Consider the following 14,549-nt stretch of genomic DNA (forward strand, 5'->3'; position numbering starts at 1 on the left):
TATGGCTAATACTCAGAGAGGTGGGTATTCAGTGTTCAAATCCTGTACAATCATACATAAAGTGAGCGTTTTAAATGGAGTTGATGGGCGAGGGCAGTGAGGAGTGGGCAGGGAAAAAGCTTTAGTCCAAATGGTTAGAAGGCTACTCCTGACACACACACCCACCACCACCACCACGAAAAATGATGTCAGAGGGAAGAACTGTCCAAAGTTCTTACTGTGAAAACCTGCTTCCCAAACTTACAGATTGCACAAGGACACCAGGCCTCTCTAACTTTGGAATTCAGCTGAGCATGCTCTGTGTTTGCCGCAGGCCCACTGATGAAGCCTGACAGAAAGTGAGGCAGAGAAGTTCAAGAAATGAAACCAGAAGGTTCTTTTGTTTTTGCTTTTTCATTACAGTGGGTATATTGTGTTAAACACATTGCTAATTTTGAGAGATGTGTTTTCGTTTACCTGACTTTATTATAAGAAGTTGTAAGGGCTCACTAATGGTTCTGTCCTACTTTCTCATTATGGGACGTTTACCTGTCTGCCTTATAATCACCTGGTGTGTTAACATGAAGATCCCTGGGTCCCACTCCTGAACTATTCTCTCAGAATTAAAGTGTTGCCTGCTGAAGGTAAGTATTAGGCAGCTAATACAATTCTGACTTACTTTGAAGAATGTCTGAACCCAGTTCTGACCCTCTGGCTGCGCTTCCTCCTCGCTCAGAACCAGCACTTCCTTCTGGACTTCTCTTCCCTGCAGAAGGTGGAGCTGGCTGTAGTACCTGGGGGATGGTCAATGGGAGGCTATTGGGGGCAACAAAGCACTTGGGTGTGCTGGCCAGGGTGTTCCCACGCATGAGTGGGAGACCCCTCGAGGTGCAGGATGAAGCCCGGGGTAGGAAGAAAAGTGGAACAAGGGTCTTCCATTTGAACTTCTGATATAGGGCTGTAATTGCTAAGGGTGGCCCCACCTTCAAAATGTTAGTAAGTATTCTACCTCGGAAGAGTGAATTCCGTGTTTGCAGAACAGGAGAGTTCAGGGAGCAGCATGGTTCACCTGGGACGCTTTAGTCTGGAAAACCAGCTGCAGGACTGTCAGGCCTAACGCTAAAACCATTCTATATTCTATATCTGCAGAGTTGGGGTGAGGTATGAGACTGAAGTTTCAGGTGCTCACACCAGTCTTGCATAATTATCTTTCTTCTTTATGATGACCGTGCGCAGGGAGTCCTTTTTCCTCTGTGCGATCATCTATTCTCAAAACTCCAGGAGCAGAGGGCAAACGCAAACCCGGTTTCTCGATTGCGAATCCCTGTGGACCGCGCACCAGGTGGCCTTTGCATTTCCTGACACCTCCCTTCTGCAAACCACTTAAGAGCCTCTCAGGTCAATGTCTCGTACCCCGCGCAGGGGCCAGGCTTCTGGAAAGGCTTTCTGCCCCAGCGCGGCGCCACCCGGCCGGGCCGAGGGCGTGGTCGTGAATCCCCACCGACAGCGCCAGTCTGGATTTAAAAGCGGCTCCGGGACAGGTGGCGGGCTGAAATGCGGCTCTTTTATCTCCCCTATCCCCACCAAAATAAGTCACCTACAAAGGATGCCGGCCTGGGACAGTGACTAAGGATTTGGAAGAAAGGCTGGAAACGACTAGGCGGGGCAGTCAAGGCTACTGCCCTGTTTACCAGCCACACGGTCGGACTTCAGGCTCAAGTCGATCCCGCCCTCCCAACCTGTTCACCTGTTTGGAGCCTCCCTCGCGCTTCCTGCCTGGACAGGCGAGGTCACCCACTCGAAGTCAGCAGGCCTGGGCAGCCCTGGGTGCGTCCCGGCCAAAGCCCGGCCCTCCTCCCCACCTACGCACGCTGAGCGCTCGCCCCTCGAGGTCCCGGGAGCCTCTCCCGCCGCCCAGCTGGCCCCAAACACGCCGGGAAGTCCTCGCTGGCTCATTTCAGAGATGCCGAGTAAGAAAGAAAAGGCGGCTACTTTGCATTCTGCAGCTGCTGGGACGCCGGGGCTGAGAGCGCGGACCCGGGATCCCAGCCCCCGCCCTGGAATGGAGCCGGCCGTCCACAGCTCGCCCGAAGTGGGGGCCCACGCCGCCGCGCCGCGTGCCCCGCACTTACCTTGCCTCTGGCTATCAATTCCATGATGTAGCCAAATTCACTTATGTCCCCCGACTCCGACATGGTTACGACCCTTCACAAACTCTGGCGGACAGAGGCAGGTGCATCGAATTTGTTCTTTCTCTCTCTCTCTCTTTCTCCCTCTCTCTGCTTTTCGGTCTGTTCTGCCCAGCGCCTCGCCAGTATGCTGTTAAAGGGCGGAAATGAGAAAGCGGGAAAACAAGCGAAAAGCGGGGTTGGGTGGGAAGAAGGCCATAGAAGGCTCCTGGGCAGCCCCGGCTGGTGTGCTGGGCTCTGGGTGAAGCGGTAGATGCCCGGCGATGTAACGGAACAAACGAGGGCGGCGGCGGCGGCAGCAGCGGCGGTGAAATACACACCAGGCGGAGCCCGCGCCGAGGCCCCGCCTCCTGGGGGTCGCGGCCGGCGCCTCTCGCCCGGGTCCGACCGCCGGCGTGACAAACACCAACACAAAAGCGGGGCCGCTCGGGGCGCGGCGCGTACCCAGCCCTGACACCCACGGGGCGGTTAAAGCGGTGCTTTATCCGCTGCCCCGGGAAGTGGCCGTCCGGAGCTCCCAGCGAGAGGACCAGGGAAACCCCATCACACTGTCTGGAGGTGCGAGGGCAGAAAGAATGAATGCAGAGGAAGCACAACAAAGGATCTGGCTGCCAGAGCCGGAAAAAAATAATAATAAGTGAGGGCTCAGGAAATGGCAACGCCGCATCTCAAGTCAGCCTTCCTGAAATCCAATAGGTAACAAAGACCAAACCCAGCGCTTTTGAGATGAGAACAAATACAAGGATTGTATTTTAAACACTCTAAGTGTATAAGGTCGATTGTATCTCTATATCCTCTTGATACTCAACCTTCTCTTAATTAAAAAAAAAAAGAGAGAGAGAAGAGAAAAAAAGCATTTCTGCCAGCAAGGAAGGTTCCTAGACAAACACTGTCCCCTTTACTTACCACTAACTCTGCAGTTATTCGTTTCATTGATTGAGTTAAATATTCAGTGCATGTTTCTCACATTTTACACTTCTTTTTTATATAGCAGCTCCCCTAGGAGGCTGCAGCTGAAATGGCCTCTCAGTCCTCTCTCTGCTTCATTCATACCTGACAATCTTTGCTTCTCTTGAAAAGAAAACTTGGCTGAACAAAGTTAGTACTGGTCTATTACTCCACTCTAGGCAGTCTTACCTTTCTTAAAAAGGTGGAAAGTGACAAGGTCTGAGGTTTTGTACCAAAAAAATAAATAAATTTTAAAAAATCTGCCAGCAATAATTAGATTAGACATACATATAAGATTTACTACAAGAGTGAACCATTTTCATTAATCAGGTTGGCAGAGTTTGTGCTGGGCTCAGCATCAGTGGTAGGGTGCAGTGTGAAAATGACCTAATTTGTAGGAGCATAGAAGTTTGCAGGCTTGATGAGACAGGGGTTTTTCTTGTTTGCCTCTTCTTTTGGTCATTTTTAAATTTCTTCTCTCTGGCCCAGAAGTCCAAAAGTATACAACTATTTTTTCCTGCACACCTCTTCTTAGTAAGTATCCAATGAATGCTCCTCGACTGTTCTATCAGAACCTTGCTCCTCTTCTTCAATGTGTTGGTCCTAATAGCCTGTTAGAGCAAGCAAAAATTAATGTGCTAGGTGTTTATTTTGGAGGACTCATTAGCAGATTAGACACAATCATAAGGCTTTTTGTTTCAACGCTGCTTGTCCTAAAGTTTTGTAGAACCTTGCACATGATCTTTGCTTTCATAAGGCAAAATAAAATAATTCAGATAAGGTCTGTAGCTATGAATGGATTTCTCCCTAATATTAGCAATGCTTGACAGATTGCGCTAAAAGTGAAGGTTTTTCATGCCCAGAATGGCTTCTGGCACATGATAAAAATCACAGTGTTAGAGCTAAACAACTAGTCTTATGTCTGCTTTACAAGCAGGAAGGAGGAAAGTAGAGACAAAGGGGCATACAAGCCAAATGTTTTCCCCTAAAAACTTTCCCCCAAAGCCCATCGAGTGACCTTCATGTATGTCTCCCTGTGAGAAATGGGTCATGTGTCCATCCCTAGCTGCAAGGAAGGCTAGAAGGTGATTATTTTACTCTGGGAACATTGATTGCTACTCTAAACAAAATCAAGGATTTCTTATAAGGAAAGGGAGAGACATATCAGGTAGGAAACTGATAGTTTCTACTACTCCTGGGGTAGGCCCATTCAATTTCTTGAGTTTTATTTTTATCTTCTATGAAATTACTGGTTTTGAATAAAATGGTATCTAATCCTTTCTGCTCTTAATGCTAAGACCTCTAGATTCCTTTGCCATCTGGCAACACTACCTGCCACTCTTTTCCCTGAAAAAGTTGTATTATAAAAGGTCTACCCACCTGATCACTTGCTACTAGGAAATACTCCAGGAAAATATCCTTATAAGTTGCTTGGATTCCTACCAGAGACCAAGATGGGGTGTGGGTATGGACCTTAGAATCAGCTGCTGCAGTGGGAGAGAGTAGAACCACCCGAGTCCAGATAGGTGTCCAGCAGTTAGAACCCGGATAGGGTCCATGGCATTTGCCACTCTTGATTGTTGTTAGTGTGCAAAGAACATTGTGGAACAATAAAGACCTTTCAAAGATGACAAGCATACAAAATGAAGACAACATTAAAATTTCCCCTGAAATTCTATGCACAGATTTCAAAGACACAGAATCAGACAGTTAACAGGTATCAAACAAAAATTGCTTTTTTATTTCTCTTACTTCTAAGAACAAAATTAGGTTTTAAAAATATTTTTTCTTTATTTATTTAGAGAGAGAGAAAGGGAAAGGGAGAGAGAGAAACATTGATGATGAGAGAACTTCAATTGGCCACCTCCTATATGCCCCCCACTGGAGACTGGGCCCACATCTTGGGCATGTGCCCTGACCAGGAATCAAACCAGAAACCTCTTGGTGCATGGGTGGATGCTCAACCAATGAGCCACACTAGCCTGGCCAAAATAAGATTAATATCATACAGAGCAATGCCAAACTTCATTCTCCAAAGGAAACAAAGATTTAAAAATTAATTCATATTTCTCAAAAATCATGAAATTAACATGACAGATGCTGCTTCACAAGGAACTTCCCAACTAGGAGAAAGATATTTAACAGAGGGATTATGTGATGTATGACTTTTTCACAATGAGAAGACTAGTAATATTAAAGGGTCACATGCTGTGGGAAATCTGCTAATTTCCAACTTCCATGTAAAGGAAAAAAACTTTTCAGTATAATTTTCTATTGCCATGCCAGTTGTTGAAATTACTGTGACCTGAGCGACAGCTTTTGACTTATTTTCATGCACAGCACTCTATTTTCTCCATCTAATGGTAATCAACATAACACATAATAGTTTCAACAAATAACATTAACAAAATACACATTCTATGTTTTTTTAAACTGTAGACACAGATTATAATTGCATTTGTGAAGGTTTAAAAGTTGAAATCTATCATGATTAATGTTTAGCAGTTTAAGAGTTAGAGACTAGAATAATCTAAAAAGATCTTGATTTTAATAAACCCTCATATTACTGCAATAGTTTTTATTTCAAAAGTACAAACGTAAGTAGCTTTTTTTTTTTTTTAAAATTGATATTTTGAGAGAGAGAGGAAGGGAGAGAGAGATAGAAGCATTGATTGGTTACTGAGGATTGAGCCAGCAACCTGGACATGTGCCCTGACCAGGAATCAAACCAGAACCTCTCAGTCCATGGGACTACGCTCAATCCACTGAGCCACACCAGCAGGGCACATGTAGCTTTCTAAGACAAATTATATCCTAGCACCTGAACCCAGAATGGTCATTTAAAACACCAAAGTTGTTTAGCCCTGGCCAGCATGACTCAATAGTCAGAGCATCAGCCCTCACACTAGAAGGTCTCGGGTTCAATTTCTGGTCAAGGGCATGTACCGAGGTTGCAGGTTCAATCCTCAGCCTCAGTCCAGGCACAGGAGGCAACCAATAGATGTGTCTCTCTCACATTGATATTTCTCTCTCTCTCTTCTCTCATTCTCTCTTCTCCTCCCCTGTCCCTTCTACTCTCTCAAAAAAAAAAAAAAAATCAATGGAAAATATCCTTGGTAAGGATTAACAAAAAAAATAAAATACTAATGTTTTTTAACATTTAAAATTATTGAGGTATAATTTACATTCCATAAAACCCACCAATTGTAAGTGTACAGTTTAGTGATTTTTTTTAATCCTCACCAGAGAATAGTTTTCCATTGATTTTTTCAGATAGAGTAGAAAGGAGGGAGAGAGAAACATCGATGTGAGAGAGAGACATCAATTGGTTGCCTCCTGCACAACACTGACCAGGAGCAGGGATCGAACCTGCAATCCAGGTACACGCCCTTGACTAGGAATCAAACCCTCCACCCTTTGGTCTGTGGGCCGACGCTCTAACTGCTGAGCCAAACTGGCCAGGGCAAGTTTAGTGATTTTTATTAAATTATGGAGTTGTACAATCATCTCAAAATCCAGTTTTAAAATATTGGAATATCTCTCCATTTGTTGAGATTTTTAAAAATGTCTCTTAAGTGTATTGTTTTTTTATTATTGTGAATAAAATGTATTTCTCAATCTCATTTTTGGGTTGTTCATTGCTTGTATATAGAAATACAACTAATAACTGCATAATGAGCTGCATCTTGCACTATTGCAAAGTTCATTTATTCTAATAGATTTTATTTGTAGATTCTTTATATTACAGATACACCTCAACATACAATGGGGTTATGTCCTGATAAACCCATTGTAAGTTGAAAATATCTTAAGTTGAAAATGCATTTAATGCCCAGACGGTGTGGCTCAGTAGTTGACCCATGCACCCACCAAGAGGCTGCCGGTTCGATTCCTGGTCAGGGCACATGCCCAGGTTGTGGGCCAGATCCTCGGTGAGGGGCGTGCAGGAGGCGGCCAGTTGATGTTCTCTCTCATCGATGTTTCTATTTCTTTCTACCTCTCCCTTCCTCTCTCTCTAAAAAACCAATAAAAGAAAAAAAATTTAAAAATGCATTTAATACTGATGCGTTAGTATGGATTGTTTATCCTCATGACCAGGCGGCTGACTGGGAGCTGTGGCTTGCTGTCACTGCCCGTCATCGCGAGAGAGAATCATACCACACATTGCTAGCCTAGCCAGAGCTCAAAATTCAAAAATTCAAAGTTCAGTTTCTACTAAAGCTTTCTCACCATCGTAAAGTCAAAAAAGCATAAATCAGGGACTATCTGTGTTTATAATTAAAGCTCTAATTTTCCTTTTCAATCTGTATGCTTTTAATTTATTTTTCTTGCCATATTGCTCCAGTTAGATTAAATAAAAGTGACAGGAGTGGATATACTTGCCTTATTCCCAGTCATTGGGGGAGAAGCATTCAATCTTGAACCATTAAGTATTAGGTTAACTACATTCCATAAATTTTGATATGCTGTCCTTTTGTTTTCATTCAGTTAGGAATAGCTTCAAAATTCCCCTTGTAATTTCTTTGATACATGGATTAGTTAGAAATATGTTGTTTAATTTCTAAATTATTCCAAATTTCTAAATATTTCAGATTTTCTATATTTCTTTGTGTTGATTTCTACACTAATTCTGTTTTGAACAGAGACCATCCTTTGATTTCAATGTTTTAAAAATAATATTGAGGTTTTTTTATGCTCTAACATGGAAATGAACAAACTCGGACCCAGTGAGCCTTTGAATACTCATCTCTGCTGAGTATGGGATAAAGGCAATCATCAACAACAGATAAACAAATGGGTGAGACTGTGTTTCAATAAACATTTATTTACAAAAATAGGCAGCACATGAAAAGATGCTCAACATCATTAGTCATTAGGTAAATGCAAATCAAAACTACAATTGATACCACTTCACACACCTATTAGAATGACTATAACTAAACAAAAAAACAAAAATATGTAGAACCTTTGTACATGGTTGGTAGGAATGTAAAATGGTGCAGCCACTGTAGAAAACAGGTTAGTGGTCCTTCAAATTTAAACATAAAATTACCATATGACTCAGCAATTCTATTTCTAGGTATATCCCAAAATAATTGAAAACAGGAACGCAGATACTTGTACATGTGTGTTCAGTGATGTGTTTTTTCACAATAACCAAAAAACAGAAACAACCCAAATGTTGATCAATAAATCTATGGATAAATAAAATGTGCTATATACATACAATGGAATATTATTAGGCTATAAAATGGAATTAACTTCTTATATATGCTCCAGTATGGATGGAACTTGAAAACATTATGTTAAGTGAAATAAGCCAGACACACAAGAATAAATATTGTATAACTTTACTTATATGAAAAATCTAGAATAGGCAAAATCTAGAAATAGGGACAGAAAGTAGATTTGAGGGGCTGGAGGGAATTAGGAAGAGGAACTTATTGTTTAATGGGTACAGAATTTATACTGGAGATGATGACAAATTTGGGGGTATAGGTAATGATTGTAGAACATTGTGTAAGTAATGCCACTAAATTGCACAGTTAAAAATGGTTAAAAGGTTTTCTAAAAGCTAGGTGGCTGAGCTCCAGCTGGGTGGCTCAGTTGGTTGGAGCATTGTTCCATACACCAAGAAGATGTTGGGTTCAATTCCTGCTCAGGGGGCATATGAAGGTAACTGATTGATATTTCTCTCTCACATCCATGTTTCTTTCTTTCTCTCTCTCTCTGTCTCCCTCTTCCCTTCCTTCCTTCCCTCACTCCCTTCCTCCTTCCCTTCTTTCCTTTTCTCTTTAAAATCAAGAGAAACATATTCTTCAATGAGGATTTAAAAAATTAGGTGGCTGGCCCTTGGGTTGTAGTTTGCTGACTGACCCTGGCTTAGAATATTATCTATTTGGGGTAAGAGTCCCTAGGTGCCTAAAAAGAACATGCATTCTGCTGTTGGGTGGAGTGTTCCACGAATATCAGTTAGGTAAAGCTGGTTTTCCATGTCTTATGTCTTTGTGCTTCTCCTGTTCCTCCTTTATGGTCTTTTTTGTGTTAAATCTTTATTAGTATACCTATTTCATTCTTCTGTTGACTTTTAACAAAATTGTTATTTTTTAATAGTTACTCTAGGTTCTAAAATATAAATCTTAACTGATCACAATCTACTTTAGATTAATACTGCTTAATTCTGGTAAAATAGAGAAACTTTACAATATGGTTCCGGTTCTCCTCCCTCCACTGTCATACACATTACATCAGCATATGTTATAAACTCAACAATACATTGTTATAATAATTGCTGTACACTATCTAACAAAAGATTATGTTTTTAAAGAAATTAAGAGAAAAATGTATGTTATGTATGTATGTATGTATGTATGTATGTATTTATTTATTTATTTTAAATCCTCACCCAAGGATATTTTATATTTTTTCATTTTTCTTCAGATAGAGTTGGGGTGGGGAGAAACATCAATGTGAGAGGGACACATCGAATGGCTGCCTCCCACATGACCCTGGGGACAAACGAACAGCAACCGAGGTACGTGCGCTTGACAGAATCAAACCCGCAACTCATTGGTCCATGGCTGACGCTCTAACCACTTAGCCAAACTCGCCAGGGCTATATATTATTTATTTATTCACAAGTTTATCATTTCTGGTGCTCATCCTTTCTTATTATCTATAGTAATTTCCTTTTATTCTGAAGACTTCCTTTAGTATATCTTGTGAGACAATCTGTTAACAATTAATTTCTTCAATCTTTTAATTAATCTGTAAATACAAAATAATCTCAATAAAACTCTCAAGTATTTTCCAGGAACTTATCAAGTTAATCCTAAAATTAATTCAAGAAGAGGGGTTTCGGGATTGAATGAAAGAAGGTGAAGGGATTAAGCAAAAAAAAAATATATATATATATATATATCACATAGACACAGACAACAGTGGGGTGATAGCCAGAGGGAAAGGGCATAGGGGTAGGTGGAAGTGGGTAAAAGGGAGGAAAATGGAGACAGAAAGAGATTTTGCTTGGGGTGATGGGTGCACACTGTAGTGTGCAGATGATGTTTTGTTGAGTTGTACACTTGAAACCTATATAGTTGTGTAAACCAATGTCACTCCAATAAATTCTATTAAAAATAAATACATAAATAAATAAAACTAATTTAGAAGAGAAATACACATGAATGCCCAAATGAAGCTATAATAATTAGAAAAACTGGAATAAGAATAGACAAATAGATCAATAAAACAGAAAATCTAGAAAAAAAACCTCATGATTCATATTTACTGACTAAATAAAAAAGGTGACATTTCAAATCAGTGGTGAAAGCAAAGATCAGTCAAATGGTGATGAGAAAACCTCTGTACATCAAAAGTTAGCGATGTTAAAAGAAGTGAGACTGGGTAAAAACATTTGCAACATATACAACAGATAAAGGATATTTAAGCCCTGGCCGGTTTGGCTCAGCGGTTAAAGCGTCGGTCTGTGGTCCAGAGAGACCCGGGTTTGGTTCCCACTAAGGGCACGTACCTCGGTTGCAGTTTGTCCCCGGCCCTGGTTGGGTCGTGTGGGTGGCAACCACTCCATGTGTCCCTTTCACGTTGATGTTTCCCTCTCTCTCTCTCTTTCTCCCACTCTATCTGAACAAAATATTTTAAAAATGTCCTCAAGTGAGGATATTTAAGAATACGTAAAGAACCTCTTATAAATCATAAGAAAAAAACAATAGGTTTTTAAATAAGGGATATAAACAAAATTTTGTAAATGGGGAATAATAAATGAAAAGATGCACAACCACAATAGTAACAAGGGAAACAGAAATGAAAACAATGAGACCCCATCATTCATTCATCAGGTTATCAGCAGTTAAAAGAAATTGGTAATATAAATATTTTAAGAGTTTAAGGACATGTGTACCTTTAAGAACTTTTAGTTTTGAGTATTGATATAGCTGTTTAGGAGGGCAACTTGGTAACAGTGTCTAAAAGATTAAATGACTCAGCAATTTTGCTTCTCAGTATCTGTTCAGAAAAGCATATATAGATGCCTTCAAGAGGCATATATAAATATGTTCATTGCAACATTGTTTATAATGGTAAAAAATGGAAGCAAGTTAATTTTCACTAATAAAAATGCTTGAATAATTAGCTATATCCATATTTTGGATTTCATATAGAATACAAATTTGTGTGTGTGTGTGTGCGCGCGCGCGCACACGCTGAGAAAGAGGAGAAACAGATGAACGTAAAAAAAATATTGGGAGAAATAATGGCTAAAACTTCCCAAGTCTGATGGAAAACATTAATCTACAGATCCAAGAACTCAACAAACCATAGAAAGATAAACACAAGGAAGTTTACACCTAGACACAAGCCAGTGGCAGTGTCTTCTCACTGTTTCCTCACACAGCGTAAGATGTGAGAGAGCTCCCCGGGGTCTCTCTCACAGGGCACTAATGTCATTCTTCAGGGCCCCTCTCTCATGATCTAAGAACCCTCAAAGGTCCCACCCCGCCTTCTAATACCATTGTGGGTAGGATTCACAATACATGTCACAGGGGTCACGTATTCAAAAATACATGAATTGTGACACATGAGACACATTTATTCTATAGTAATATCCTTTACATGGATATTGCTAGTAAGTTTGAATGCTATTGCTTTTGTCCATTGATCTTATTTCTGGTCACCGTATTGGATTCTCTTATTATTTCTAATATTTTGTTAGTTGATACTCCTGAAATTTTTAAAAAGGACAAATATACTATCTGACTATATACAGGCCATTTTCCCTACCTTGCCAATATTTAGAGATTATTTTATTCTTGTCTTATGTTTATTTGTTAGAATATCCTATATAATAGTGGATAGCACAAGTGATAGTCATTCCTGTCTTATTTCAGACTATAATGGAAACCATCCTAATAGTTCACCTTTGTAGCTGAGGATGTTGGAGAATAAAGACTTTGGGTTAATAATATTCTTTATTGGGGTTAAGAAGGTTCTTTCTATTCCTGGTATGCTAAAAAGATTTTTTTTAGCCCTGGCCAGTTTGGCTCAGTGGTTAGAGTGTCAGCCTGCAGACCAAAGGGTTGCAGGTTTGATTCCTGGGTTGCAGTTTCAAACACCGGCCCCAGTTGAGACCATGCAGGAGGCAACCAGTTGATATATCTCTCACATTGATTTTTCTCTCTCTCTCTCTCTCTCTCTCTCTCTCTCTCTCTCTCTCTCTTTCTCTCCCTCATTCCCTTCCACTCTAACTAAAAATCAATGGAAAAATATCCTAGGGTAAATATTAACACAAAAAAATTTTTTTCTTAAGATTTTAAAAATTAAATATACATTCTGAATTTTATCAAATATCTTTTGAGGCATCTATTTACATGATTGTATGGTTTTTCATTTTAAATCTAGTAAAAGAGTGAATTACATTAACTTTTTTCCAATTTTGAACCTGTATGGCATAAATCCTGTTCAGTTATAACATGTAATTCTATTAATACATTACTGAATCTGATGTGCTAACATGTTCATCAGCATTTTTGCTCTAATGTCCACATTTGCCCCATCTCAGTACTTCCTGATGGCTTTGGCCTCCTCCTGTTCCCTGAATCTGCCCTTTCTGAGTCAGCAGCACATTTGAAGTTATTCCCATTTTTAGGTAGTAGCTTTCTCTGTTAATATTATTCCATCTGCTTTGCATATTTCAGGATTCCTTACAATAATTTCTGGCCTACCCTATTTCTATATTCTAGTACCTGCTATTAAAAAAAAAAAAAAAAAAAGCGTAAAACATCTGATCTGTCATTTCTAGAAATTTGGGATGAGAGGGACAGGAGCCTTTGCATGGGCTCCACCTTGCTTTTAATCCCAAATCCAAGACTGAGGCCATTTTTAGGTTCTTGCTGGAAACTGATTATTTCTAGTACTCTCTGATTTGTTCAAATATTACCAAACACTGGGCACATCTACCTAACATCTTCTTCTTTTTTAATAATGTGCTTTTTGAATGAATTCCCTGAAATGTTAACGGTTAGAAAGAAAGGTAGCACATGGTGTCTGTAATGGGAATATATCATGACATACCTTTCCTAGATGGCTTGTCAACACCCATTTGAAACAAATGTTTAGAATTTCTTTTTGGAATGAACCAGCTTGGTAGGCTGCCAATATTTTTTTTCTCCTCCACATCAGAATAGGATTTTATTTTTCCCAAGTGAAGTGCTGGTGCCCTCAGTAGCGTTAAATGGTGTTTTGTTTTTAAGTCCCCTTTCTCTTGAGGTGAAAAGGACCTTGTATCTTCTAACAGTTTCTTTTCTTCAGAAGCTTATCACACACAATCTTTGGCCTAAAGAGGGTGGCAAACTGTTTTGGGATTGTTTAAGGACAAAGCATCAGTCCTTGTCTTACAGTTTCACAATGACAAAGTTGGAACTGTGTACACATATCCTATATTCATCTTTACTCTCCCAGGACACGTTATTTCTCTAGCAAGGGAGACTCTACCCAAGAGGAAGGCTAGAATGGCCCACTCAGACAAGCATAGATGTCAGCAGCCCCCTAACACAATGCCGAGCACATGGCCTTCAGTGCCTGAATCCCAAATCCATTCACTGAGCCCCAATATACCAAGAACATTCACTCATTTATTCAGTATGACTGACCACCTACTCTGGGCCTGGTGGTGTTCCAGCAGTGCAGATTCAGCAATAAACAAGATTCTTAAAATATAAATGTCCTCCTAATATGATGCTGTGGTTGAAAGCTTCAATTTTGTATTAGGTTTTCTTATGCTGAAGTAATATGATCCTGGTAGGAGAGCAGACCTTGTTCTCCTGCAGGGTACACTGTGAAATGATATACCATTTCTCGCCTAGGAAATGAGATATGCAAAGAGATCATCAGTTTGCTTGTCATTAGATATGGTAGAACTATATTGGGTAACCAGTCTTTTCTTAACTAAGATCCTGACCAGTAACCCACCCCACACCCTTTCACACTGGGGCATAATTCTTTGGGGGATGACAACTTCTTAAGGTATGGAGAAGGTAGGGTTAAGAGAGAAACTCCCTCTGATCAATACAGCTGCAGCATCATTATAAATAATTTAACCACATACTCTGTTTTTAGTTTCTTTGATCTGCTTCTCTTATCAAGCCTGGTTGTGTTTCTGCCATAAAAATATGCTCTTTGCAAGGCTGAAGAAACTTCCCTCAGTACTCAATCATCATCTTGGGGCAAAGGCCCACTTTGTATTATTCCTCCTGACATATGGCTAAGCATCCACGTGTTTCACCATCTGAAGGACCTTGAGTGCACTGTTGCTTTGAGATGTTATAAACCAGAGAGAAAGGGAGTTACTTATTAGTGCTGGTAATAAGATAAATGGGCTGACTCTAAGAGCCTGTTGTTCCTTATTTATTTTAGAAGGTT

The 14,549-nt window shown here is 40.4% G+C and overlaps 1 protein-coding gene across 2 annotated transcripts in view; it reads right to left on the reverse strand.

Moving 5' to 3' along the window:
- TRIM36 (tripartite motif containing 36) overlaps window positions 1-2,443 on the reverse strand; it is a 49,515-nt gene extending 47,072 nt beyond the window's left edge. For both annotated transcript variants that reach the window (XM_036279545.1, XM_036279542.1), the window contains exon 1: window positions 2,112-2,443. Coding sequence is in view for 1 of the 2 variants with exons in the window: in XM_036279542.1 (XP_036135435.1) it covers window positions 2,112-2,174 (63 nt within the window). In the remaining variant the exon portion in view is untranslated. The remainder of the gene's footprint in view (window positions 1-2,111) is intronic.
- Between the last annotated feature and the right edge of the window lie 12,106 nt (window positions 2,444-14,549).

The sequence above is a fragment of the Molossus molossus genome, unplaced genomic scaffold, assembly GCF_014108415.1.
Source record: "Molossus molossus isolate mMolMol1 unplaced genomic scaffold, mMolMol1.p scaffold_m16_p_3, whole genome shotgun sequence".
Classification (NCBI taxonomy): domain Eukaryota; kingdom Metazoa; phylum Chordata; class Mammalia; order Chiroptera; family Molossidae; genus Molossus; species Molossus molossus.